This window comes from Caretta caretta, chromosome 23 (genome assembly GCF_965140235.1).
Source record: "Caretta caretta isolate rCarCar2 chromosome 23, rCarCar1.hap1, whole genome shotgun sequence".
Taxonomy (NCBI): Eukaryota; Metazoa; Chordata; order Testudines; family Cheloniidae; genus Caretta; species Caretta caretta.
In genome coordinates, this window is record NC_134228.1 from 7,498,235 (window position 1) to 7,525,905 (window position 27,671).

The window sequence follows — 27,671 nt, forward strand, 5'->3', positions numbered from 1 at the left end:
GGGTTCGTTACCCGGTGTGCGTCACCCAAGAATCACAACGGTGTGGAGAAGCAGAAAAGTTTATTTTCAGCTGCAAACAAGGTACAGGGAGAATAGAATCTCAAATCCTGCACACCGAGCAGGAAGTTACACAGGCTTTTATACATCCTTTCTTCAGCACACTTATCCAATAGCAAGCTGCCCTAAGTATCATATAGCCAGCCGATCCCGTTACCAGCTAGTTCCCTTGTTTTTTGTATCATTTGTTAAACTATACATAAAGCTACTTTATTCAGCATTGTTCTTCCATATCTGCCCTGTTTGGCCTTGTTTAGTTTCAGGCAGTCTGAGTCTGCAACATATTGTTGCAGATCCTCAGCATAACTGCTGGGAGTGCCTCCAGGCTGGGGGGCCAAGGACACTTGGGCCTAGTACGCAGAGCTGCTGCGAGTGCCTCCAGGCGGGGGGGTGGGGGGGGGCGAGGACACTTGGACCTAGTGAGAGGGGGCTTCATCGACACTCGTGGTCTTCCATCCCCTCGAGTTACCTAGTGGCCATGCCCCAGTGTCCCCAACAAAGTCATGCTTTAGATTGATAGATTCACAGATTTTAAGGCCAGGAGGAAACATTAGATCATGTAGCCTGACTCTGCCATATCACAGGCCATAGAATTTCACTCTTTTACCCCTGTATTGAGCCTAAAACATCTCCCAGAAAAACATCCAGAGTAGACTCAAAGACTTCAAGAGATGGAGACTCCACCACTTCCCTTGGTAATTTCTTCCAGTGGTTAGTGCTGCATCATTTGGGCCTGTGAGTTCTTGCCTACTCTTGTTTCAGTGAGGGCATCCGGGTCTTCAATTTCCTCCACAGGGCCAGAGCGCATTGAAGCCCAAGGGGGGAGAGACGAAACCACTCAGGACACAGCAGCTCATGAATGAAGCTCTGAAATGAGCAAAGAAGGGACAAGCCATTTAAATTGCTACCACCTGTGAAGAGACATATGATTAATCAGCAAAAGGTGAATCTAGAGTCTAAACCCCAAGCATGGTCTTGGTCAAACGGGGCATGGACAGAGTTACCCCTCTTGCACTGAAGTGTCTCGTCAAGCGCTGTTGTGGACAACTGGAGGGGAGAAACGGAGAGGCTGAAGAGGAGATGTAAGCTGGTGGTGACGTTCGTCACAGCTGCTGGTGTGCTGTCTAGCGGGCTGTGTATTGTCACTCAGTATCCTGCAAGCAGCCTTGGACAAATGAGCTGTGTGAGAATCAGAACACAGCCCAACTCCCTAGGGTGCTCAGGCAGCGGTACTGATCACAGCAAAAACCATGTGTCTCTAACTGGGGCCCGGACATTTTCTTCCTGTTCCCCAAACGTGACATCTGAGAGACTCAGGTTTCCCAGCAGCTGTGCTGAAAACAACAGGGACGGTAACATGACTGCAGCAAATGATCCTCACAAGCAGCAAGGGGCCTAGCTCTTCAGCTCAGAGACATGAACCCCAGAGGGTGGGGGACGGGGTCCTCACCACAGGGCCCCCTCATCTTCCACAGGGGTGCAGGGCCCAGCTCCTCAGTGCAGGCCCAGGCCAGCATTGACAACTCTTGTGATTTATCATTAATCTTGCAATATTTCATCTCAAACAAAACAAAACAAAACAAACGAGTTTCAGGCTGTGGATAGAAGCCAGAAAACATGGTTTAAAGTGTGACCTAAAGGCTCAGAAACTAGAAGTCAGAAGTAAACAAAAGTTTTTTTTTCTAAGTATCAGTTATTCTGTTAATTTTAAGTTGGTGTTGTGGATTTTTCGGTCCTGACTCATGATTTCTGAACTCCTGGGATTGGCAACATTACAGGGTTCAAAGTAGCAGCCGTGTTAGTCTGTATCCACAAAAAAAACCCAGGAGTACTTGTGGCACCTTAGAGACTAACACATTTATTAGAGCATAAGCTTTCGTGGGCTACAGCCCACTTCATTGGATGCATTGAATGGAACATATAATAAGCAGATATATATATACACACATACAGGGAAGGTGGAATTTGCCATACAAACTGTTTGTATGGCAAATTCCACCTTCTCTGTATGTATGTGTGTGTGTGTATATATATATATATTCTTACTATATGTTCCATTCAATGCATTCGATGAAGTGGGCTGTAGCCCACGAAAGCTTATGCTCTAATAAATGTGTTAGTCTCTAAGGTGCCACAAGTTCTCCTGGTTTTTTTACAAGGTTCAGGGAGCTGGGCCCCAGACCAGTTCTAGGGGTGGACAAGCAGGACGGTTACCCTGGGCACCAGCTTCCAGCAGTGCCAGACCGCTGTGTCACTCTACATTTTCTTTTCCTCCTCAGGAGTGTATGGACCAACGTTTTCTGCCCTGGGTGGCAAAACGGTTAAGGCTGCATCTCTCTGGAACTTATCCACATGGCTCCACTAATTAGGTGGACTGGACCCTGGAGAGGACATGGAAGGTGAGGTGATGGGGGAAAATACGGGGTAGGTGGGGGGAAATAGGGGGTGGGTGGGGTCAGGACTAAATTTAGGGCATCCCAGCCCCAGCTGGGCTGCGTGTGACAGCCAGGGAGAGACGCAATGTATTATTTATGCCTAGCTTTTGGTTTGGATGGCTTTTCAGAATTGCTTAACTGGTATGGAGGTTAATTAATGTAGTTCCTAAAATGAATGCTACCTCCACCAGCTGCTTAAAATGTTTGGATTTAGCTTTGTCTGGGAAGATGTATTATAGCTTTAAAGTTTGATTTGCAGTATCACTCTTGTATTTTCTAACCTGTCATGTCCCAGCTCCAGCTCTGGGGCTGCAGTGGCCCGGAAAGATGCCTCTCCCCAAACAAATTCTAAAACAATGGAAATCATTTGGATTCCAGAGAACTGATTTCCATTAAGTTTTAAAATTTATTTGGGGAAAGGTACTGGAAACCATTAAGGCCAGATCTCTGCTATCCGATATAGTTCTGGCTCTTCAGAGTACTCCCATTGACTCATAAGTAGCAAGCACTAGGGGTTTGATGTTAGGTGCTTTGTAGGATGAAGATCTTACTTGCTGGCTCTTTGAAGCAGGGATCTGCCTGCAACCTCCGAAGCCCTGTGTTAATGTGCTTTGTTTACTTAAGGAGCTTGTAAAAATGTAATGAGTTTACTCTAAGGTTTTGAGTCGATGACACACACAGTGTGAAACCAGGAGAACTTTGCCTGTTTCTACAGGGCTCTGTTGCACTTGCACAGTGTGGCTCCTCCTAAACACTGTGAAAGTAGAATGAATTATATTGAAATTATAATTCATTAAAGAAATGCTACTTGAAGGGTTGGTTGAAATATAGTTGTCAGGAAGAGAAACATTAAGGAGTGTGAGACAAGGGGTCCTCAAACTAATTAACTTAGAGCTCCTACTGAGCTAGGAGATTGGTAAACGTTAGTATGCAAATAATATATGTATGTATATTTGTCAGTTTCTCTTTCTTTTGTCTCTTATGTTAAATTGGCTTTGGCTTAGCTGTATAAATAAGTTACCTTGAACCTCAGAGAGGGGCTCACATCTGGGTGCATTAGCAAAGCGCTTTGCTAATAAACAGAGTGGTCTGACAAACTATGTGAGTTCTGAATCTGACTTTGACAATTTGGAGGTTCCACCGAGATGGCAACCGTCTTCACTGGGGCCGTGTGACTCCTGACTGTTCTTAGGACGGCCATGGCAAGCCGGCACCTGGGCATTTGGCCCAAGCGGTCCTCCGCCAGAACGGAAGGGTGCATGACCACAGTGAAGTCTACGCCATCGAATCTGTTGGTTCCCACTCTGTTCTGGTAGGGATCCCGGAATCTGACATCAGGAATCTGGTCAGGTAATTATTTCTGTGTTTTGTCCGGACTGAGGACTGTCTTGTCTCTGTGTCTATCCGTCCTCCCTGTGGTGTGTTTGAGTCTGGGCACCGTCTCCATCTGGGGATCGGCTGACCAAAGGGTTCCTGTCCCCACGGTCTGAGTGAGTGAAATCTGCACAATCGCAGCCGCACCGCGCCTTGGGTAAAACCCTTGGTGTGAAAGCAAGGGCGATTGAGGCAGTAGCCTGTGGGGTCCTTTTGTGTGTTGCACCGGGCATCGCTTTGACGAACCCGACTTTCCTTCTTGTGTGATTGGTGTGTAAAGTTCTCCTGTATGGGTAACCAGACGTCTAAGTCGGGACAGTTCCCTAAAGGAACGCCGGCTCAGTTTATGTATTTTAGGAAGAGTCCGGACTCCTGTAAATTTCTGGAAAAATGGTCTAGGCTTTAAGAGGGTCAGGTAGAGTGACTACTACCAGCACTACGCTTCTGTCCCCAGAAGCCTTTACAGCTACTCTGAGGGAAAATGGGCCCTTTTCCCACAGAAATGATCTATAAGGGACTGCTGCAGGCAGCAGGCAGAGAGAGAATCTGATCAAAATTGTTTGACTATTGGGTAATGTAATCAAAATCACTAAAGGATGTAAGGGTGTTCTATTGGAACTTAACTGCCTCAAATGTATAAAGGGAATGTAAGATGTAAAAAAAAAAAAACAGAGCAGTGTGGAAGGGATGTTAAGGGAAAGAAAATGTGTATGTATCTGTCTCTGTGTGTGTAAATATGTGAAGTTCTAAGGACCAGTTGGTTTTGTTTTTGTTTTAAATAATGCCATTAAAAATCCATTTGACTCTTTAATTCAAAGTTGCAAAACTGACAGACCTTTTTGCTAGACACAGGTAATTAGTGTTGTTTGGCTTTGGGATTTGGCATTTAACCCTTAAAAGGTAACTCAATGCTTTACAAAATTTAAAATGTTTTTAAGTTGTGGCTGCAGCAGGGCAGTCAAAATCAGGAGAATAGAAAAAAAAATTCTGGATTCTTTTTGTTTGTTTGTTTTTGTAGCAAAATAGCAGATGAGAGTTGTAGAAAAAAAATAAAAAAAGACAGTGCCCTTCTGAAGCAACAGCAGGGGTGAAGTGCACAAAACAAAAAGAAGCAATGTTAGAAACACCGAGTCTTAAAATGGCTCTGAGTAATCAGACTGTCACTTTGATAAAGGTACATGAAAACTCTGTAAGCAAAAAAAAGAAATAGTGACACCTTATGTAAAAAATGGATCTGGATAATGTTATAGAAGTTAAACTATGGAAGGAATGTGATTTGCCCCAGAACATGTGCAGGGTATATTGTAGAAGGGGCAAAAGAAATGCAAACATACCATGCTACTTAATTAAAATGCTGTTAGGGCTCCAAAGGGAGCCACAATAGGTTGGGTTTTCTTTTTCAGATTGCTGTGTGTTTTGGAAGCAGAAGTTAAAAGTAATCAAAACTCTGGTGAAAGTTGATTGTGTCCCTTTTAAGACAGAGTCTCTGAGCTGCTGATGGCTTTAAATCCAAAAGCAGGAAGCGTCTGTGAAAATGCAAATGACCTAAATGATAAAGGAAGGAAAGAACTAGCAGCACAAAGGAGCTGCAGATAAAGGACACACCTGGTCAGCAAACAAATTGTCTAAATAAAAGGCATGGGATAAAAAGATAATTTTAATAAATTTAATGATAATACGTATCCCTGTAACAACGTATAGTGTGTATGATTTTTGGAAAAACCCTTTAAGGTCGTATGGTAATGATGCTTCTCAGTTATTACCTGTAAATAAAACTTAAAGCTTAACACAGCAGGAAAAACATTATAAACTTGGTCTGCTGTATAAGAAGGAAAACTCAGGGATTTAATGACTAAACAGTGGGATAATTTCCCCATAACCCTTAAAAGATAAAAGCCATTGAAACCCGGCCCGCAGGAAAATGTGGGGGCAATTCCTCTGTTTTTCCTGCAATTAGCAAGGAAATTTGTAAAAGAAAGTGGTATTATTATTAAGCAATAATCTGTCCCCACCAGGGGGGTGGAAATTGTTTCTTTTGTTTTTAGACTCTACAAGCAAGCTGGCACCAGTGGAAGAATAACTCAGAATACCATGTTTCAGAGTAACAGCCGTGTTAGTCTGTATTTGCAAAAAGAAAAGGAGTACTTGTGGCACCTTAGAGACTAACCAATTTATTTGAGCATAAGCTTTCATGAGCTACAACTCACTTCATCTGTAGCTCATGAAAGCTCATGCTCAAATAAATTGGTTAGTCTCTAAGGTGCCACAAGTACTCCTTTTCTTTTTTCAGAATACCATGGATCTATGTTTTGTGTTGTTTGTCTGTGGTGTTTGTCTTGTTGTATTTTAATGAACAGAAAACCTCATGACGTGGGTGGGGGATGGCTTCAAAAGGCTGACCTTGGGGGGGGGGGGGGAAGATGTGTATGGGAATGCAAAAGGCTAACTCAGGAGAATCCCAAAATTCAGTGGCCACTCTTAGGATCTTGGGACAAAGACCGAGTAGACATCTTAAAAGACAAACTCAGCCAACCTAAAACTAAATTGGCAAAAGGAGAGGTTGATTGTTTCATGCAGTGGTGGGAAGAGGCAAATCATAGGTGGACAGAATCAAAACTTGCCTCTCTCAAAGATTCTGGCTTCTATCCCACCAGATGCAACTCATTTTACTGTTGTTGATTTGTGCTCTGCTTTCTTTTCTGTCCTGGTTCACCCTGACTCCCAGTTCCTGTTTGCCTTTTCTTACAAGGGGCAACAGTACACATGGACCACACTGCCCCAGGGGTATATTGAAAGCCCATCATATTTTTCCCAAGCATTAGCCCAAGACCTTGCTGACCTTGTTTTCCTGTCCAAGTCCACACTAGTCCAATATGTAGATGATCTACTCCTCTGTTCCCCTTCATTGTCTGCCTCTGAAACTGACTCTTTAGTGCTCCTTACTGCCCTAGCAAATAAGGGTCACAAAACTTCTCGCTCTAAACTACAACTCTGTCAAGCTTCTGTCACATACCTCGGCTTTCTCCTCTCCCGGGGTTCCCATGCACTTTCTCCCACCCGCGTCCAAGCTATCCTTAGCTTTCCCCGACCCCGCTCCCCACGCCAGGTCCAGAAGTTTTTAGGCATGGCTGGATTTTGCAGACAATGGATTCCCCAATATGCCTCCCTTGCAAAACCTCTCCAGGAACTCACTCGATTCTCTGTGCCTGACCCCATGCCGTGGCCCCCTGAGGCCAATTCTGCCTTTGTTTCCCTCAAACAGGGTTTGGCTTCTGCCCCTGCCTTAGGGCTGCCTGACTATTCTAAGCCTTTTACCCTTTTCTGCAACAAACAATCTGGGTGTGCACTTGGAGTTCTCACTCAGATACATGGAGAAAAGAACTGCCCAGTGGCTTATTTCTCTGCCACTTTAGACCCTGTTGCCCAAGGCTTAGCCCCCTGCCTGCGTGCTGCTGCAGGGCGCCTAGTCGAAATGTCTGATTCCCTTGTTCTCTGCTCTCCTCTTACCCTCCTGGTCCCTCACTGACCTCACCCTGCTCCAAGACTCTGCCCCAGAAACCGAGAAAGAATCCTGGGTTGCCCAAGGTTGCTCTCTACATCCCGATTCCTTTTGGCACTCGCCTACTGGCGCCTTTGTAGCCCCCTTTTCACTCTACCCATCTCTGGCCGCCCAGCTACACGGTGTTTCGCATGTCGGAAAGGAGGGGATAGTCTCTGCTGTAACAAAAACAGGATGGTGGGCCCCCCCATTTTAGCTCTTTTACAGCCCGCCACTGTGCAACGTGTACCATTTGCCAAAGTCATAATATTTACAGGTAAACCTGTAAAAGTGGCCCAGGGGTTTCGGGGCCTGCCTCAAGCACCGTTCTTGCACAAATGCCTAAGTGTCAACAATATGAATTTATATGGGTTATGGTATGTTTATTCTCCGGTTGGATTGAAGCCTTTCCTTGTCGCAAGACTGACTCACTGTCTGTTGCCAAATGTTTGTTAAATCATATTATGCCTGCCAAGGGAATTCCTGCTACTCTGTCCAGTGATCGGGGTACACATTTTACTGGACAACTTGTTCAACACCTGGACTGTATATTGCACATCAAACACCTGTTGCACTGTCCCTACCACCCACAGAGAGCAGGTGCAGTTGAAAGACGAAATGGTGCACTTAACAATAAGCTTGCTAAAATTTGTGACTCTACAGGATTAAGCTGGCCAGTAGCCCTTATGGACATGAGATCCACTCCATCCCAAAGGCATAAATTAAGTCCCTTTGAAATTGTTATGGGACGCCCTATGTGAGCTATGACGACCATTACTCCCGTTCCAGATTTGAACTTGACTCACAGTGCGCTCCTTCAGTATTGCAAGGGACTAATGCAAGCTGTAAGTCACTTCCATTCACAGGTTCGAGCCGCCTGGCCCACGGAACCCACCTCCGACGCTTGCCACAACCTCGAGCCAGGTGATTGGGTCTACGTATGGCGCCATCATCGAAAGCACGCCTTGGAGCCCCGTTGGAAGGGTCCTCATCAGGTACTGCTTACTACACGGACGGCTGTTAAACTATCTGGCATCGCAGCGTGGATACATGCTTCACGGTGCAAGAAGGCACCATCCCCAGAGAACCAATCGTCACCTCAGGACAACGCAGAGTCAATTTTGACTCCAAAAGACGACGTAGAGGAACAGTCTGCAACACCTTACAATCTACGCTCTCGTAAGCATTACCAGAAGCAGACGACGAACAAAACAAAACAAAACAAAAACACAAAAAAAAGCAGTAGTGAGCCTAGCACCTACTGCCTGGTGAGCATAAAACCGTGACTGCGGTTCCCTCAGTTGAGGTTGTCAGAACCAGAAGAGCCTTGCCTCCAACATGCGCCTCTGCCTGTTCCTCGGCTGCTGGTATCTTACAGTCTGGGGAGACCACGATGACAATTCTTTTATCCAGCAGCAGGTGTGGATAGCTCAGACCCTTAATATTTCTAATTGCTGGGTCTGCAGCCACATCCCAGCCCACTCTCAAACTGGTGTTCCTGTCCTGGCTATCCCACTCAAGTCCCCAGACCTCACTGGAGGGCCTCGTCCGTTTAACAAAATATGGATCAGCAATGACACTTGGGAAGCGGTGGGAATAAATGCAACTAAATGGATAAGTGTGGTGGAGGGAAAAGGTCATTGGTGTTGAGTGTGTAATGGGACAGGGCTGAATCAGGGGAAAAGCCGTTGCCTTCAGCATATTGTGGCCAATGGTGTATGGGATTATTCAAACAAAACTAAAAAGTGGCGGGCTGGGTATGGAGATATGAATTTTTTCTCAACCTGGGATCAAACAGAGAAATCAATCTCATGTTCCCCCTACAGTAACCTTAGTGAAAACAATACAATCTTTCAATGTCATGCAAATAACACCACTCCTCGTAAGGAGAATTACCCTGTACCCTTTGGGGGATACTACTCCTCCTTTGCAAACACCTATATGACAAATGGGTGCAACTGACCCTTTCTGGCCTTAATAGGCCATCACTGGGTGTGTGGGACCAGAGCTTATACCGCACTACCAGCTAATTGGTCAGGAATCTGTTATCCCACCCGACTCTTCCCACAATTCCGAGCGCTAGGAACCTTCCCTCGAGAACGCCTCCGCAATTTCAGGCGAAAAAGAAGGGACTTAACAGATGCCCAACGGCACGTAAATAACATAAGACCCTTAACCTGGGAAGAGGCCATTGGCAGTTCCTTCATACCATTAGGGGAAGTAATACACCATACAAAAAGGCTCCTAAGGTTACAAGCAGTAGTTGAAATAATGGCAAATGAAACCGGAGAAAGTTTAAGAACCCTGGCCAAAGAAACAGGGGCAATCCTACAGATGGCCCTCCAAAACCATCAGGCATTGGACATAGTGCTGGCGGCAAAAGGAGGGACTTGTGCTCTCATTGGAAAAGACTGCTGTGTGTATATACCAGACAACACCAATGAGGTAATAGATCGTGCTAGCCACTTAGAACAAATCGCATATCTTTCCCACGAAGAGCCAAGTTCTTTATGGAAGTGGCTAAGTAACCTTTTCAATTTCTCTTGCATAGGAAACTGGTTGTTTTAGGGAGCCCTAACTCTCCAGTTTGGAATCCTAATAATTTTTATATGTTTTCAGTTACTTTCCTGTTGTATCCAAAATTGTGTCAGGCATGCTACACAGATAGCTGCCCCAAACCAGAGTGCTAATTTGATGATTTTAAATATCACTGATGAACAAAGAGATAAAGAATGATTGATATGTGGAACCGAGTCATTGTTGGTCATTGCGTAGCTTGACCAAAAGGAGGGATTGTGAAAGTAGAATGAATTATATTGAAATTATAATTCATTAAAGAAATGCTACTTGAAGGGTTGGTTGAAATATAGTTGTCAGGAAGAGAAACATTAAGGAGTGTGAGACAAGGGGTCCTCAAACTAATTAACTTAGAGCTCCTACTGAGCTAGGAGATTGGTAAACATTAGTATGCAAATAAGATATTTGTCAGTTTCTCTTTCTTTTGCCTCTTATGTTAAATTGGCTTTGGCTTAGCTGTATAAATAAGTTACCTTGAACCTCAGAGAGGGGCTCACATCTGGGTGCATTAGCAAAGCGCTTTGCTAATAGAGTGGTCTGACAAACTATGTGAGTCCTGAATCTGACTTTGACAACACATTTAAAATCCCCATAACCAACCACTTGATGTTTTACTTCCCTTCATATTTTCAGTGCTGTCACTTGTTTGTTTGTGGTTTTGTTTGCTCTCTGTGTTGCTTTATTACTTATTTTTACTGTTCTGTGTGTGAAGTATTAAATTAAGAGTTGACATCCCATAGAAATTGTAGGTTTCAGAGTAGCAGCCGTGTTAGTCTGTATTCGCAAAGAGTACTCCTTTTCTTTTTTCATAGAAATTGTAGAAGCCTGAGGGAATGCCTTTTACTCTCCTTTCCAGTATCAGAAAATATTGTATTAATATTTGCAATGAGAACATGACTATTTCTACTTGATTCATAGATTTGTTTAGCATCTTCAAGCTGAGCTCAGTGTGCAGATAATATGCATGCAAGAGGGATAGTTTTGTGAACTGCAAAAGTCCATAGCATGCTACTGTTTTGGGAGATGCTTTGTTTTGTCGAGGGCAACTTTCCCTGAAGATTTAGTGGTCTATGGTAGGAGGAGGTTATTAAACTGGGCCTCTGGTCCATATTTTTTATGCTTTCACTTAATGGCCAAGACTTTGTTTTAGTTATATAGCTGTTTTCAGTAGGCCACATTTTGGTGTGTTTACTAGCTTGAGTGGTTACATACATGTACTCCAAGGGCAGTGTTAATATTCTTTTTACTTGATTTCATATTAAATAAACATCTTAAGCAGCTTGTTAATTATCCCTTGTTTTAATATTCTTTCTTCCATACCTATGAACTGTTTAAAAATATATATTATATCTTGCTTTTTTGTTTGTCCTGGTGACGCACATCCACACATTACCTCAATATTGGTACTGCACATAACAAAATTCATTCCGCACATGGATGTAAAATATTAGAGGGAACATTGATCTGGTTCCTGGGAGAGGTGGGCCTTAGTTCCTCAGCACAGAGCCTGGAAGAGGAATCCTCGTTCTCACTATTCCCTTCTAGCTTTTATAGCTGAATTTTATTTGGCTTATTCATTCATTTTTAACATTTAGTGGCTGCTGTCAGAAGCTTCACTCCCTGAGCTGCTGCCCCCCCGCCTTCATGTCCCACCTGCTAAACTGACTTGCACAGAGTGGGAGAGGCAGCCAGACCAGACACTCTCCCTCATTCTCCAATGCCCCCATCTGCCAGACTGACCTGCACAGAGTGGGAAAGGCAGCCAGATGTCCTGCTACTGATGCCCACAGTGTTCAAGGCCTCACGAGCGAAGTCTTCTGCTGTCTTTATATAGCGGTTGGATATGATGTTGTTGGTCATGTTTGTGGAAACAAAGAGAGGCAGGACACTCTAGAGGGGGGAGACAGAGTGGAGAGAGTTATTGCCTGTTCTCTTGCATTCTGGCACAATCTCTAGGCTCAGTCTGCCTACTAGTCGGACACCAGAGTTGATCCCTCACAAGGCTGGCAGTGAAGGCCCAATCACCTTCACTATGAAGTCATGAGAGTTTCCCACCTCAGTCTGACTGTTGCAGCCACAGAGGAAGGGACGATGCTAGTCACAGCTCAGCTTGGTCGCTCCCGGTTGGAGGGGTAACTTTAGAGCCATGCAAGATGGCTATTTTCCCCAATGGGTGAGCATGCCAACTCATGGTCCAAGGAGAGAGAAAGGGATCAGGAATAGAGAGTGGGCTTCTGACACAACACAGCAAATCCCCTCTGACCTGAAGAGGGGCAGAGAACAGGCTATAAGCTTTTGTCTGTCTCCCTCACAGCATGGCCAGATTTTCATAAGTGCCCTGCACCCAGCAACTCCCATACAGAGAATCCTCTTTCCCCTCCTCCTTCCTTCCCCCCACAGAGAGTAATGGAGAATCCCTTCCCCTCCCCTTACAGGGAGCTGTTGAATGCCAGCAGCTGGCAGTGGAAAGTGCTGCCTTCAGATGGAGCAGTGGATCATGGCAAGCACAGAGAGCTGCAACCCCAGACACCTCCCGCAACTGCTGGCCCCAAACTCCAGAGTGCTCCTTGCCCTTGCATCCGCAGGGGAGAAGGTCTCATTGCTCTGTACCTGCACTAGGATACCCTGGGAGTGGTACTCGGCCTCCAAGCCTCTCGAGAAGAAATCTACAAATCTCTGCAATGGAGAGAAAATGGAAATCAAGCCACAGGACTGCAATGGAGCAGGAGAGGGGAAAGGGTAGCGTGGCGGGGGGAGGGGGACATGTCACAATGAACGCTCACAAGGGAGATAAGAAACTTCAAGAGCAGATCCTGAAAGGACGGGTGGCTGGGACAAGGCCCGTTGCTCTGGCTCTCATGGGGAGCTGGTGTGAGACAGCGCTGGGTGCCCTTAGTAGGGCAAGCACACAGCTGTAACAGAAGAGCTGCTTTGTAGCTTATGGAGACCAAGGGAGGGTGTTTTCCAACCCCACCCCCTATACCTAGACAGGATTTTCAGGTGCAAGGAAGAAGAACACATTTGTTTGTCTAAGCGATTGGCTGAACAAGAAGTAGGACTCAGTGGACTTGCAGGCCATAAAATTTTACATTTTCATTTTTGAGTGCTGTTTTTTTGGTGCATAATTCTACATTTGTAAGTTCAACTTTCATGATAAAGTGATTGCACTACAGTACTTGTATTAGGTGAACTGAAAAAATACCATTTCTTTTGTTTTTTTACAGTGCAAACACTGGTAATCAAAAATAACTATAAAGTGAGCACTGTACCCTTTGTTTTCTGTGTTGTAATTGAAATCAGTATATTTGAAAATGTAGAAAACATCCATACCTATTTAAATAAATGGTATTCTATTACTGTTTGACAGTGCGATTAATCACGATTAATTTTTTTAATCACTTGACAGCTCTAGCAGCCAAACAATCAGGTTGACACTGATAGTTGCTGGTGCCAAGATGGGGAGCACGGTACTGGCGAGGATGGCGGAGGAGATTCTCTGACATCAGAGTTCTGGTGTAAGAAAAGCGATGGTGCCAGGAGGACGTACACAGGAGGACTACATAACTCTTGGTCCCTGGCAGTGTCAGTCAGTACTAGGGCTAGCAATTCTCCTACTAATACATCCCAATATGCCGTTGACCTTCTTGGCAACGAGGGCACACTGCTGACTCATATCCAGCTTCTCATCCACTGTAATCCCAGGTCCTTTTCTGCAGAACTGCCGCTTAGCCAGTCGGACCCCAGCCTGTAGCAGTGCATGGGATTCTTCCATCCTAAGTGCAGGGCTCTGCACTTGTCCTTGTTGAACCTCATCAGATTTCTTTTGGCCCAATCCTCCAATTTGTCTAGGTCCCTCTGTATCCTATCCCTACCCTCCAGCATATCTACCTCTCCCCCCAGCCTAGTGTCATCTGCGAACTTGTTGAGGGTGCTATTAATCCCATCATCCAGATCATTGATGAAGATGTTGAACAAAACCGGCCCCAGGACCGACCCCTGGGACACTCCGCTTGATACCGGCTGCCAACTAGACATTGAGCCATTGATCACTACCCGTTGAGCTGATGGAGCTCGGCTGTTCTCTGTGGTGGCAGATGACAGAACAAGGAGCAATGTTCTCAAGTTGCAGTGGGGGAGGTCTAGGATGGATATTAGGATAAACTATTTCACTGGGAGGGGGGTGAAGCACTGGAATGGGTGACCTAGGGAGGCGGTGGAATGTGCATCCTGAGAAGTTTTTAAGGATGATTTAGTCCGTGCTCGTGCTGCTTCGAGCAGGGGGTTGGACTAGATGACCTCCTGAGGTCTTTTCCAACCTAATCTTCTATGATTCTATGGGAGAGGAAAGAGTGCTAGGAACAGGGGGCACAGGATGTAACTTTCCTTACCTTCGTAGCACTGTACACTGTGGCCACTGGATGGGGGTGACGACCCGCTTCAGAGGACAAGTTAATGACGACCCCCTTCTTCCTGCCATGAAGAGAGATAGCTCCGTGTGAGGATGGCCCCAGAGAGCACCCAGGAAAAAGGAGAGAGGTGTGCTCATTGCCCAGGCCCAGCCCATGCCCCTGGGGGGGGCGGGAGGGGAGAACCCATCACCCCATTACAAAGTGGGGGCACAGGATTCTATGCTGGAGTTTGCAGCCAGACTCCGCCTACCTGTTTGGCGGGGAGAAGAGAGTTCCTTTTGAACTGAGGGAGAGGAGAATGTGGATGGGCTGACTAGGGCTGGAATGATCGTCTAGAGCTCAGGAGCAGGGGAGAGGTTGCCCAGGCCCTGCCCACCATCCAGGCTGAGGGGACAGGGAGGAGAAGGGAGAACCCATCACTTGGAGCAGGGGAGAGGGAGAGGAAGAGGGAGAGCTCATGGCCCAGGAAGGCTCCTGATCAGTGCGGGACAGGTGCAGCTAAAGGCAGATGCCACCCCGAGGCACAAAGGGGGCACCACACTGCAGCCACTGTCAAGTAGGCCCAGTTCACTGTGGCTCGACAGCGGGGGAGCCATGTGCTTTCCTGCTGCTTGTACCTGCTGAGCATCTGGGGCAGGACAATCCTGGTCATCTGCAACAAGAGACGTCGGTGAGACATGAGACAGGACGTGCCGCACAGCCTGCCAGCAATGCCCTGTCCATGACAGAGGCCATCATCAGCTCCTGCCCTCCCTTAGCAGCCATGCCCTGCAATGGCAGAATCTGCCTCCCATCCCCCAGATTGTCCTCCCTTCACCAGCCACATGTGACAACCCTCATCCCGCCTGCCCTGCCGCTGCCAGCTACGCCCCGCAGTGGCAGGGCCTGTCCTCCCCTCATCAGCCAGAGACCACAGAGGCAGAGACAGTCCTCACCCCTGCCCTCCCCTCACCAGCCACACGCCCCTGACATGTCCAGCCTCATGCTCCCAAATCATCCCCTCGGCACCCTCTTTCCCTCAGCAATAGGTGCTGTCCCTATGTCCCCGTCCCTCTCCCATTAGCACTCCCACTGCCCATTCTCACACTCCTCTTTCCTTTCACCCTCCAGCCCTTCTCTACCCAACACTGGAACTGCTCTCTCTCCCCTTGTAAGGATAAGGCCTTTGTCTGCAGCCACATTGTAAGGCCTAAAGCCTAAGGCCTTTGTCTGCAGCCAGATTAAAAGGGCAGCCGAACAGCAGCCATTAGCTGAGAAGCAGGAAGTTGCATCCTCACGTTCCATCTAAATTATTAAAACAATGTAATGTAATATCAGGCTGTTAATAAGGAGACCCCATCCTAATGGCCCCCACTATCACCAGATAAAGAAACAGTTTAAAATGGTTAAAGAAAACTTAGTTTGACAGCATCCTGTCTGGCAAGCAATCACTTATCAATAGTTGTGGTTGGGAAATCCTCATTTCTTTGTTGTTTTGTCACTATGGTCCCCACTTCCCTATTGTTTGTCTGTATGGTCTCTGTCTGGTTCTTTGATTGTTTCTGTCTATTGCATAATTAATTTTGCTAGGTGTAAATGAATTAAGGTGGTGGGGTAGGACTGGTTAGAGAATTTTGTTACACTATGTTAGGATTGGTTAGTAAAATTTTAGTATAATGATTGGTTAAGGTATAGCTAAAAAGGACTCAAATTTCACTATATGAACTGGGGTCCAAAAGGAAGTTCTTGAGGAACCAACTCCAGGACACAGCCCCAAAGATCAGAGCTCCCAGACCTCAACACTATACCAATGACACTATGCAGAAACTAGAGTCCCCCAGACGGACCTTGTCAAGGTTCGTTCCCCACTCTGAACTCTAGGGTACAGATGGGGGGGACCTGCATGAAAACCTCCTAAGCTTACTTTTACCAGCTTAGGTTAAAACTTCCCCAAGGTACAATATTATTTTACCCTTTGCCCTTGGACTTCCACGGCCACCACCAAACATTTATCTGGGTTATTTTATTAGGAAAGCATTGTTTGGAAACGTCTTTCCCCCCAAAATCCTCCCAACCCTTGCATCCCACTTCCTGGGGAAGGTTTGATAAAAATCCTCACCAATTTGCATAGGTGACCACAGACCCAAACTCTTGGATCTTAAGAACAATGAAAAAAAGCATTCAGTTATTGAAAAGAAGAATTTAAATAGAAGTAACAATAAAAAGAAGCACCTCTGTAAGATCAGGATGGTAAATACCTTACAGGGTAATTAGATTCAAAACATAGAGAATCCCTCTAGGCAAAACCTTAAGTTACAAAAAGACACACAGACAGGAATATCCATTCTATTCAGCACAGCTTATTTTCTCAGCCATGTAAAGAAATCATAATCTAACGCATATCTAGCTAGATTACTTACTAAGTTCTAAGACTCCATTCCTGTTTTGTCCCCAGCAAAAGCATCACCCAGACAGACACAGATCCTTTGTTTTTCTCCCTCCTGCCAGCTTTTGAAAGTATCTTGTCTCCTCATTGGTCATTTTGGTCAGGTGCCAGCGAGGTTATCCTAGCTTCTTAACCCTTTACAGGTGAAAGGATTTTTCTTCTGGCCAGGAGGGATTTTAAAGGTGTTTACCCTTCCCTTTATATTTATGACAGACCTGATCCTGACTGACCATCAAGAAAAGTTCATGTGTCTTACTGGGAGTGGTGAGCACTGTATGTGTAGCGTGTGCAGTCTGTTTTTGGTGATTGTTAATAAATAGAGGATAAGGATATTACTGTGTAAGGCTCTATCACTGGTAAAAGTTCCTGCAAACCCACAGGGTTATGCCTGAGCCCTAGGAACTGGGAAAAGGTGGGTGCCCCTAGAGTGTGTGAGTAACAGAGAATTTTGTATGGGTAACCCCCTGCGGTTTCCCAGGAGTTTATCGGTTCCTCATGTCATGCCCCATGTAAAAGAAACAGGAGAAAGCCACCGAAGCTGCCTAGGGATGCCAGCTCTATTTCACTTACCTTTGCCACTGAGAGCATGTTGCAATTCACAATATCCGACAGAGTCTAAAGAGAGAGGGAGTGAAAGGAAAAGACATAATGACCTCTCCTTCCCCATTGTCACGGACAGCACTGAGAATGCCACCCCTCATGGATGGGTTAGCGCACACATCTCGGTCAATATACATGCTCGTGGTTATTGTGGTGGGTAGCACTCAGAGCCCCAGCCACTATACCGACACATCGAGACAGCCCCTGTCCCACAGAGCTCACCCTCTAAAGAGAGAAAGAGACAGCAGCAGGTTTAACACAGCTTAGGCGGGAAAAGGGGAAGGGTGATCAGATCCGACAATTACTTAGGTAGTTAGGTATTTTGGCACCTGAAGACGCAGATAAGCACCTAGGGGCATTTTCAAAAGCCGTCTCCCACTGTTCTCAAGGAGATTGAAGCCAGGCCCACAGACAAAATTGCTGCCACTCTATGGCCCAGGGAGCTAGACAGGGCACTGTTGAGGGATGGGGAGAATGAGGAAGAGCAGGGCACTGACGGGAGCAGGAGGCAGATTTAGTTGGTTGGGGCGCAAGAGGATGTGGAGGCAGGCGAAAGGCTGAAGGGGGTACAGAGGACAGTGATGGGAGATGGAGGGAATCAAATGGCAGTGGTGCAGTAGGGAGAGGATTCCCCGCCAAGCATCCAGGGGAAGGCCAGTGTTGCCTATTCTCACAAACCAATTGAAAGTCACAGGATTTTGTGTCTGCAGGAGAAGCTGTCGTGAAGATGCAAGAAGCTCCTCCAGTCCCATAAAAAACACATGAGGAGTACTTGTGGCACCTTAGAGACTAACAATGAAACCTGTCTCCAGTCCCATAGAGTTTTCAGGGCTGGGCAGAGCTGTGGGTGACAGCCTTAGTGGGGAGCACACAGACCTGCCCTGCTACTTGATAAGATATGGTCTGAGAGCACAGAGAGGATCCGGGGCGGGTAGTACAGGGCCCTGCCTCCCACTGCCTTGAGACTTCTCTACTTGGGAGCCAACTCCAGGACACTTCTACTTGGGAGAGGAGAAGCCCTCAGGGGGCAACGAGGCAGTGGAGAGGGTAGTTGGGGAGGTGGTGCTGCCGGGTCCAGGGAAGGAGACAACCCCCAGGTCAGTGAGCCAAGGGTGGGGGGGAGTCAAGATCTAATAAGAAAGGGCTGGCAGTTCGCCTGTCTCAGAGGTGGGGAGAGCATGAGTGCAGCTCCATCTGAGGAGCCAAGGAGAGGGATGCACTTCTGTGTGCAGTCAAGTCAACTGAAATTCTCACACACACACGGGCAGAATAGCAGAGGAAGTTATGAAGTCAAAGTGCACACTAAAAAACTATGGTTTGATGAGGTCTTTAAATTCTCATGATTTGCATGCCCTATCCTCATGACCATTGGTCTCTTCAGATTGGCAGTTCTGCAGAAGCGCCAGAGACTCCATGAAATCCACTAGGGACTTTGCTATTGCTTTTAAGTGGAAGACACTCAGATACTATGGTGATGGACAGCAGTACAAAACCCTAAGAGAGACATAGGGCTTAAATTCAGCTGGAGCCGTCTGGAGGGAAGCTCTGGTAAATATTTTTTAAACCTGCAGAAGCCCTGGTGTCCCCCCTCCCCCGAAGCCCAGAGCCCCTGCAGCCCCCCAAGTCCTGAGACCCCCATCCTGTCGCTGAAGCCCAGAGCCCCAAAGTGGGGGGGGGGGGGAGATGCGTGGGAAACTCTGGGAAATAATCTCTGAGAGTTTAAGCTCTGGAGAGACAGATAGGTGATTGCCCGTGGGGACTATATAAGCAGTGCTCTATGTACTTCCTGTGTGAGGCCAAGAACCAGGGTAGATCTGAGGTGGGTCTCTCTGTACAGAGTGGCAAAAGGACAGTCGCTAAGGGTGTGGAGTGGGACCAGCACGGACAGTGTGAGCCACGGTAAGGGTCCAAAGGGACTCACCTTGATACAGAGGTGAAGGGATAAAGAGATTTTATTGTCAAATAACATGAAAGCCACAAGGGGACTCTGTGGTGAAATTCAGTATTGCCTTTGAGACTTTGTTACACTGGGCTCCAAAGATGATGTGAAATAGAGGCTGAGCAGCATGCCCCAGGGAGACATGCCCTATGTTTACCTGTCACCTAATTCTTCACATAAGAAAAGCCCAGTCACAATAACTCTGCCGATTCCCTGGGCACTCTCTTTCCCCTGCACTGAGATCCACCTGAGCCAGGCAAGTGGGAAGAGGAAGGTGTCAGGGAGTGGGTGACAGCTCCCCCAATTCCGTAGGCCAGTCTTTTAACTCAACTCGCTTAACATGTTTTCAAAGTCGACATTCCCTTGGCTGTACTAAACTTTTAGCACATTTGTGAACAACACACTTCTACATCCTCGCTAGATATGAAACTGCAGAAAAACCTGAGTGTCTCTGGATTAAGTTCAGAAGTGAGAACAACAAGGGTGATGTCGTGGTGGGAGTCTGCTATAGACCACTGGACCAGGGGGATGAGGTGGACGAGGCTTTCTTCCAGCAACTCACGGAAGTTACTAGATCGCAGGCCCTGATTCTCGTGGGAGACTTCAATCAACCTGATATCTGCTGGGAGAGCAATACAGCGGTGCACTGACAATCCAGGAAGTTTTTGGAAAGTGTAGGGGACAACTTCATGGTGCAAGTGCTGGAGGAACCAAGTAGGGGCAGAGCTCTTCTTGACCTGCTGCTCACAAACTGGGAAGAATTAGTAGGGGAAGCTAAAGTGGATGGGTACCTGGGAGGCAGTGACCATGAGATGGTCAAGTTCAGGATCCTGACACAAGGAAGAAAGGAGAGCAGCAGAATACGGACCCTGGACTTCAGAAAAGCAGACTTTGACTCCCTCAGAGAACTGATGGGCAGGATCCCCTGGGAGAATAACATGAGGGGGAAAGGAGTCCAGGAGAGCTGGCTGTATTTTAAAGAATCCTTATTGAGGTTACAGAGACAAACCATCCCGATGTGCAGAAAGAATAGTAAATATGGCAGGCGACCAGCTTGGCTTCACAGTGAAATCCTTGCTGATCTTAAACACAAAAAAAAAAGCTTACAAGAAGTGGAAGATTGGACAAATGACCAGGGAAGAGTATAAAAATATTGCTCGGGCATGCAGGAGTGAAATCAGGAAGGCCAAATCACACCTGGAGGTGCAGCTAGCAAGAGATGTTATAAGTAACAAGAACGGTTTCTTCAGGTATGTTAGCAACAAGAAGAAAGTCAAGGAAAGTGTGGGCCCCTTACTGAATGAGGGCGGCAACCGAGTGACAGAGGATGTGGAAAAAGCTAATGTACTCAATGTTTTTTTGCCTCTGTCTTCACGAATAAGGTCAGCTCCCAGACTACTGCACTGGGCAGCACAGCACGGGGAGGAGGTGACCAGCCCTCTGTGGAGAAAGAAGTGGTTTGGGACTATTTAGAAAAGCTAGACGAGCACAAGTCCATGGGGCTGGATGCACTGCATCCGAGAGTGCTAAAGGAGTTGGCGGATGTGATTGCAGAGCCATTGGCCATTCTCTTTGAAAAGTCATGGCGATCCGGGAAAGTCCCGGACGACTGGAAAAAGGCTAATGTATTGCCCATCTTTAAAAAAGGGAAGAAGGAGGATCCTGGGAACTACAGGCCAGTCAGTCTCACCTCAGTCCCTGGAAAAATCATGGAGCAGGTCCTCAAGGAATCAATTCTGAAGCACTTAGAGGAGAGGAAAGTGATCAGGAACAGTCAGCATGGATTCACCAAGGGCAAGTCATGCCTGACTAATCTAATTGCCTTCTATGACAAGATAACTGGCTCTGTGGATGAGGGGAAAGCGGTGGACGTGTTGTTCCTTGACTTTAGCAAAGCTTTTGACACGGTCTCCCACAGTATTCTTGCCAGCAAGTTAAAGAAGTATGGGCTGGATGAATGGACTATAAGGTAGATAGAAAGTTGGCTAGATTGTCGGGCTCAACGGGTAGTGATCAATGGCTCCATGTCTAGTTAGCAGCTGGTATCAAGTGGAGTGCCCCAAGGGTCAGTCCTGGGGCTGGTTTTGTTCAATATCTTCATAAATGATCTGGAGGATGGTGTGGATTGCACCCTCAGCAAGTTTGCAGATGACACTAAACTGGTAGGAGTGGTAGATATGCTGGAGGGTAGGGATAGGATACAGAGGGACCTAGACAAATTAGAGGATTGGGCCAAAAGAAATCTGATGAGGTTCAACAAGGACAAGTGCAGAGTCCTGCACTTAGGATGGAAGAATCCCATGCACCGCTACAGACTAGGGACAGAATGGCTTGGCAGCAGTTCTGCAGAAAAGGACCTAGGGGTTACAGTGGATGACAAGCTGGATATGAGTCAACAGTGTGCCGTTGTTACCAAGAAGGCCAATGGCATTTTGGGATGTATATGTAGGGGCATTGCCACCAGATCAAGGGACGTGATCGTTCCCCTCTATTCGACATTGGTGAGGCCTCATCTGGAGTACTGTGTCCAGTTTTGGGCCCCACACTACAAGGATGTAGAAAAATTGGAAAGAGTCCAGCGTAGGGCAACAAAAATGATTAGGGGACTGGAACATATGACTTATGAGGAGAGGCTGTTTAGTCTGTGGAAGAGAAGAATGAGAGGGGATTTGATAGCTGCTTTCAACTACCTGAAAGGGGGTTCCAAAGAGGATGGCTCTAGACTGTTCTCAGTGGTAGCAGATGACAGAACAAGGAGTAATGTTCTCAAGTTGCAGTGGGGGAGATTTAGTTTGGATATTAGGAAAAACTTTTTCACTAGGAGGGTGGTGAAACACTGGAATGCGTTACCTAGGGAGGTGGTGGAATCTCCTTCCTTCGATATTTTTAAGGTCAAGCTTGACAAAGGATGGGATGATTTAGTTGGGGATTGGTCCTGCTTTGAGCAGGGGGTTGGACTAGATGACCTCCTGAGGTCCCTTCCAACCTTGATATTCTATGATTCTATGATTGCTCTAAAAAAACATCGGTACCACTTAGCACAGACCCAGCTTTACTCCCTGGTTCCCAGGGAGACCAGATCATCGGCAAGACAGGAAACCAGCCTAGCAAGAATTTTTGAACAAGACAAACCTTCTCAATGTTGGGGATATCCAGGAAATTCACTGGCTCTGCTGCACAGGTCATGCCAACGTTGTTCACTGTTAAAAGAACAACGCATCAGGCCCAGCTGTTCTGAATTATGAGCATCATGTAGTAGAAACACTTGGCACTTTAGAAACAATACAAGTCTGTCGCTAGGACCCAAAGAACCAGGTTCAGACAGGCCCAAGCAGGGAGGTCTGGATCCAACTATTCCCAAAAATGGGGGGGCATGTTTGGGATCTTTGCTATAGTGTACATCTGCACTTGAAGCTGGGGGTATAATTCCCAGCTGAGGGAGACATACCAGCACTAGCTCTGATTGAGCTACCATGCTAAAAATAGGGTGTAGCCACGGTGGTAGAAGCTAGCCGCCCTACAAAACCATACACCACACAAAACCATAGGTGTTAGGGTAGCTTGCCCCTCCCGCCGCTCACACTACCACAGCTACACACTATCTTCAGCGCACTAGCTCAGAGCCAGCATGGGCATAGCTCCTCGAGCTGAGACTTACACCTCCAGTTCGAAGCATAGACATCCCCTCAGAGAGTAAAGGGCGTGAGGAGAAGCAGCCACCAGTGGCGTCCATTTGGATTTTAGTGCATGTGATGGGGGAGACAGAAGACGCTGGAGACTGAAGGAAATGCAAGTGGGAGTGGATGAAGAAGACAGCCTACTGCAGCAAGCACGTGGCTCTAGACTAGTTAGGGGTGCCTGCCTGGAGTGTAGCTAGAAGACACTGTTAGGTGCACGTGTGTCCAAGGCAGCCTCCAGTCCCAGAAGACACTACAGGAAAATTTGTTCATCTGTTAGGTTTACATCAGACCCATTAGCTCAATGGAAATCAAGTGTTTGGCCAGGTTATTTCTGAGCCCAACTTGGGCGCAGTCCACTGGGAACTGCACAGACACTGGAATGGAGAGCATGACATCTGCCATCTCCCTGGGAAAGCTCCAGCCACAGGCCCACTGCTTCTGGCCAAGGTATGTTTCAGGCCAGGGCAGCTGCAAAGACAAACAGAACAAAACCCAAGAGCCAATTTACCTAGAATGCCAATCTCCAGGCCCTGCAGGGCGGTTTGGATTGAGTCATAGATCTCTGACCCCTGGGTGAAATCAGCTTCAATAACTCTGGTGCTTTGGCCATGCTGCTCTTCTGGAAAGCAAAGTCAGAGCAAGATTAGAACCCTGGGGAGGGGCTGGGGAGAAAACAGAGGAGAAGGCAGGGCTGGGGAGCGGGTGGGCTCTGAGTTCAGGGTGACAGAGCCTCTGGGAAGAGAGGAAATGGGGGGGGGGTGTGTGGATCTAGGCTAGCTGCAACAGGTCCCTGAGAGAGGGAAAGGGAGGGAGCCTGGGCTTGCACCAATTGAGCTGCGGGCGGGAGCATAAGGCCTGGTCTAGTGGTAATAGAACCCCTGGGAGTGGTAGGAGGGAAGGCAGCAGGGTCTGGGTTAACGGCACAAGCCAGACCCCACCTTCCACCCCTTCACTCACCCCAAGCTCTAATACTGTGCATTGGTAACAATGCAGCTACACGGTGACACCAAATAAGAGTCCCACTCTAACTGCCTAGGTGCCCAACTCCCCTGGCATCCACACAGGTGTTCGCAGAGACCCCACTCACAAGCAGGAGCCTGCCCAGCCTGTCTTACTCACCTATCTCAGCTGCCACCTGCTTCAGTTTCTGCAGAGAGCGGCTGATCAGCACCACATTGAGGCCTCTCTTGGCGAGCTGGAAAACAATTAAGGTGGGAACTCAGGAGAATCTGGGAAGCCCTAAATCTACTCAGTTTGCCTCACAGCTATTCCTGGGTCAGCTTCACCCTTGTGCCAAGCTGATCCAAAGTAGCACTGGTTATTACCTCGTGGGCATAGGCTCTTCCAATCCCAGATGTAGCTCCAGTCACCACTGCAAGAGGAGAGAGGTACAGGCTGTAAATGCCTCCTTAGGCCAGTAGCTGAGAACCGCTCCCCTGGGGAATTTGCATGCCTTGCACACACTCCCCAGCATGGTTTGGTGCAAGCTCCATGGGGCAGGGAGGGGGACACCCTATCTAGGGTCTGGATCAATGCTAGGCCCCTCAATCCCAGAGCAGGGAGGGAGAGTCCCTCTCTATAGGTTCTGGTGAGACAGCGTCTGGGGTACTTCATGATCACCCCAAAATACTGAGAACTTGGGGGAGTTCCAATCCCTAGGACAACCCTTGCTGAGGTCATTGGCAACACCCCACTGGTTTTAAATGGTAAGTGTCTTTCAACCCTAACGACATAGAGCTGCAGTGACTTTTCACTCTGCTGCCACAAACCGGTGGTACTTCACAGAGTCACCGCCACTGATTTGCCCCTGCCCCCCCATTGGAGCCCACCGGCCAGAAGGGAGGAGCAGAGCCCAGTTTGGGGAGAATAGGCCCAAGCTCTACTGAGCGACAGCCCAGTGGAGCATTCAGACAGGGCCCAACTAGGCAATCTGGAGCTCTAGCTCACCCCCATGTGAGCCCCCTACAGCCCTATAATCCCTGAACTACAGTCCCATACCTACCTGGGCAGACAGTGTCAGGCCTACCCACCTAATGTTGGTAGGGGGCAGACTGGGACCTCCCCCTTCCTGGCCCACTGCTTCCTGCCTTCTGGCAGGCTAGGTTGCTTCCATGAGGCAGGAACACTCAGCCCCTGTCCACCCCAGCAGAGCACTCCATGTGTGGGTCCCCCCAGTACAAGCCTTCCTTCCCCCAACCCCCCCAGAGAGGATATCAGTGGCGGTGTCCCTCTCCCCCTTGGCAGGGAGCCTAGTGTGGTCTGGTGGGGACTCTCCCTGGTTCTACTGGTCTCCGTTCTCCACCCCACTCACCCACTTTGCACAGTGTTACTGGTGACCCAAGGGGCCATGGAGAATGAGGCTCCACACCTCAGGTTCTGTGTCTAGAGCCCAGCATTCAGAGTACAGCAGACAGCGGGGAGCCCCTGTGCCCTGCTGAGCAGCATGTCTGGCAGCCTGAGGTGCTGGTTCTAGCCCCCTGCCCCTAAGGAATGTTGCTTGGCAAGTTGGCTGCCAGTCTCACTCCCTTCCCAGGGGCTTCCAGGAATGAAGTGAATGAACGACCCGAACATGCCTCATTGGGCCAATGAGATAAAGAGCCTCCCAGGGAGCCTGACCAGGGTGCAGAGGCTCTGTGCCCCTTCCTGACGTGTAGAGACAATCAGAAAGGGATTCCACACAGGTAGACACTCTCCTGCTTGTTATGACACAGGAAATCCAGGTCTAGTCTACATAGTTTCTCTGGGCAACAGAAGAACTATTGATTGGAAGCTCTTGGGGATCAGCTCTGTGTATAGTGCCGAGCGCAATGGGGCTCCAGTCCTTGAAATGGTGGTACCACAAAGCGGACAACAGCAGCAACATACTTCGGAGGCTACAGGCAGGGCCAAGTTCTACAGCACATCTGCAGTATCACCAGCCCGAGGCCTTCAAAGATCATGAGTAAGGCCCCCCCAAAATAAAGCATTTTATAAAAAAAGCTGGTGATTTATCAGCCATGATGAATTTTGGGTTCTCCCTCACTTTGACTTCTGGTCTCCAGGCTTTAGGCTATTTTTCCAAGCTTTTCTCTGTAACCACAAGGGCTAGGAACTACTTTTGAATTTGAGGAGAGTGGAGATTCTCCTGTGGATTACAGGATTCCAGGAGCTGAGACTCTGAGAAAAACACCCCACATGAGAAGTTTTGGCAACACTGAGGCTAGGGCTACACTAGAAACTTTTGCAGCAAAGAAATGTCGGCTAGGGCTGAGAATTTAGAGTGACCTTGTTATACCAGCAAAAGCCTTACGTTAGATGCAGTTATATCAACATAAATGTGCTTTTCGGCTACAGCTTATTTTGCTGAGGAAGCAAAAACGCTCTTTTTTTTCCAGTTATCAGCTGCAGTAGGAGGGTTTGGCAATACAGCTGTGGGGGAAACCTGAGACCCTGGCTCCCAGTCTGTTGCCTTAAGGTCTAGTAAAGGGCCTGGACCTCGTTTTATAGCCCCCAGAAGGACAAAGAGCTCGGTTAACTGGAGGCTGCAGGAGTCTAGTTTCTGACCTCAGCAAGATGGGAAATGTTTCCTCCGGATATTTTCTACCCCATGCCCCGGACACTGGCCTCTCCACTGGGCCAGCATCCCCCAGGCCGTTTGGCTGGGTCATGGAGCCCCCTGACCTTGGCCATCCCCCCAGCCCGCTGGGGCTTCCAGCTGGTTCGTGTGCCTGGTGGCATCGGTCCTGGGGTTCAACAAGAACTGACGGGGCACCCGTTTGCCTCATGCCTGAAGCCCTGCGAGCAGGAACCTGCCCCTGCCCGGCCAGCAGCAATCAGCACCTCCTCCAGCTCCAGAGCTGGGAAACTCAAGGCCAGGCTACATGAGAAGCTAATAGCCCAGCTGGTGAAGATGGAGAGAGCTCTCCCCCCGGCATATTAAAACCACCTCCCGCGGCCCAGCTCTGGCCACACAGGCGCTGGGGTCGGGGTAACGTAGCTCGCCCAGGGGGCGGCGTCTTCAAATTATGTCGCCATAAAGGCCAGTGTGTACAAGCCCCCTCAGTCCCACCCCTACCCCAGGCAGCCCCCGGGGGGGGGGGGGGAAGCCATCAGCACAGCCCAGCCCTGCCTCCCTGCCAAGCCCCCGAGCGGGGGGGGAACGGCCAGCGCAGCCGCCCCCTCTCCGAGCCGTCACTGGGGGGGCGGGCCGGCCAGACCCTCCCCAGGCCCCGCGGGCCGAGCTCACCCGCCCAGGCTCCGAAGCTGGCGAGCTCCGCGCCCCTCCCGCGCGCCGCCAGCAGGTGGGTCCACACCGCTTGGCCCAGCGCCCAGGCGGCCCGCAGCAGCAGCCCGAGCGCGACCAGGGCGCCCAGCGCGGGCAGCCCCTCGGCCAGCAGCCCCGCAGCGCCGCCGTCCATCGTCCCGCGGCTGCTACGGGAGCAAGCGCGCTCCGGGCTCCCCGCCCAGCCGCCTCGGCTCCCGGGCCATTGGCTAAGCCGTCCCCGGGGCGGGCCGCGGCCGCTCCCTGCAGCTTCCAGCCCTGCCGCTGCAGCCCCTGGCTATAAGGAGTTTCTCTCCTATCCAGGCGTTACAGTTTGTTCCTGGGCCCTGCTTCGCGCGGGGCAAGTGCACCAAAAAATCGACCTCACTGATCCTGG

The 27,671-nt window shown here is 48.4% G+C and overlaps 1 protein-coding gene and 1 long non-coding RNA gene across 3 annotated transcripts in view; one reads left to right on the forward strand and one right to left on the reverse strand.

The window, feature by feature from the left end:
* LOC142069840 (uncharacterized) overlaps window positions 1-12,613 on the forward strand; it is a 53,844-nt gene extending 41,231 nt beyond the window's left edge. The window contains exons 2-3 of the long non-coding RNA XR_012665807.1: window positions 2,337-2,456; window positions 12,417-12,613. This is a non-coding gene — a long non-coding RNA (uncharacterized LOC142069840). The remainder of the gene's footprint in view (window positions 1-2,336; window positions 2,457-12,416) is intronic.
* LOC125629095 (very-long-chain 3-oxoacyl-CoA reductase) lies at window positions 44-27,453 on the reverse strand. 2 transcript variants are annotated; one of them, XM_048834380.2, is made up of 11 exons: window positions 27,260-27,453; window positions 24,360-24,406; window positions 24,154-24,229; window positions 23,543-23,653; window positions 22,487-22,554; window positions 17,386-17,430; window positions 15,008-15,105; window positions 14,370-14,451; window positions 12,592-12,657; window positions 11,722-11,871; window positions 44-924 (listed from the first exon to the last, which is right to left on the reverse strand). In XM_048834380.2, exons 1-11 carry the CDS (start codon window positions 27,429-27,431, stop codon window positions 805-807), a joined length of 1,035 nt encoding a protein of 344 aa, XP_048690337.2. In that variant the 5' UTR covers window positions 27,432-27,453; the 3' UTR covers window positions 44-804. The 2 variants fall into 2 exon arrangements, with proteins under 2 accessions (XP_048690337.2, XP_048690338.2); XM_048834381.2 differs by having other exon boundaries at window positions 15,008-15,042; window positions 27,260-27,450.
* Window positions 27,454-27,671: the final 218 nt, after the last annotated feature.

Excerpts from the sequence above, each read along its gene's own strand:
- LOC125629095 (XM_048834380.2), bottom strand. The coding sequence starts at position 27,431 with ATGGACGGCGGCGCTGCGGGGCTGCTGGCCGAGGGGCTGCCCGCGCTG. Across the intron at positions 24,230-24,359 it reads GAAGAGCCTATGCCCACGAG|CTCGCCAAGAGAGGCCTCAA; the intron begins GTAATAACCAGT and ends ATTGTTTTCCAG. Across the intron at positions 14,452-15,007 it reads CTGCCCCAGATGCTCAGCAG|GAAGAAGGGGGTCGTCATTA; the intron begins GTACAAGCAGCA and ends TCTTCATGGCAG.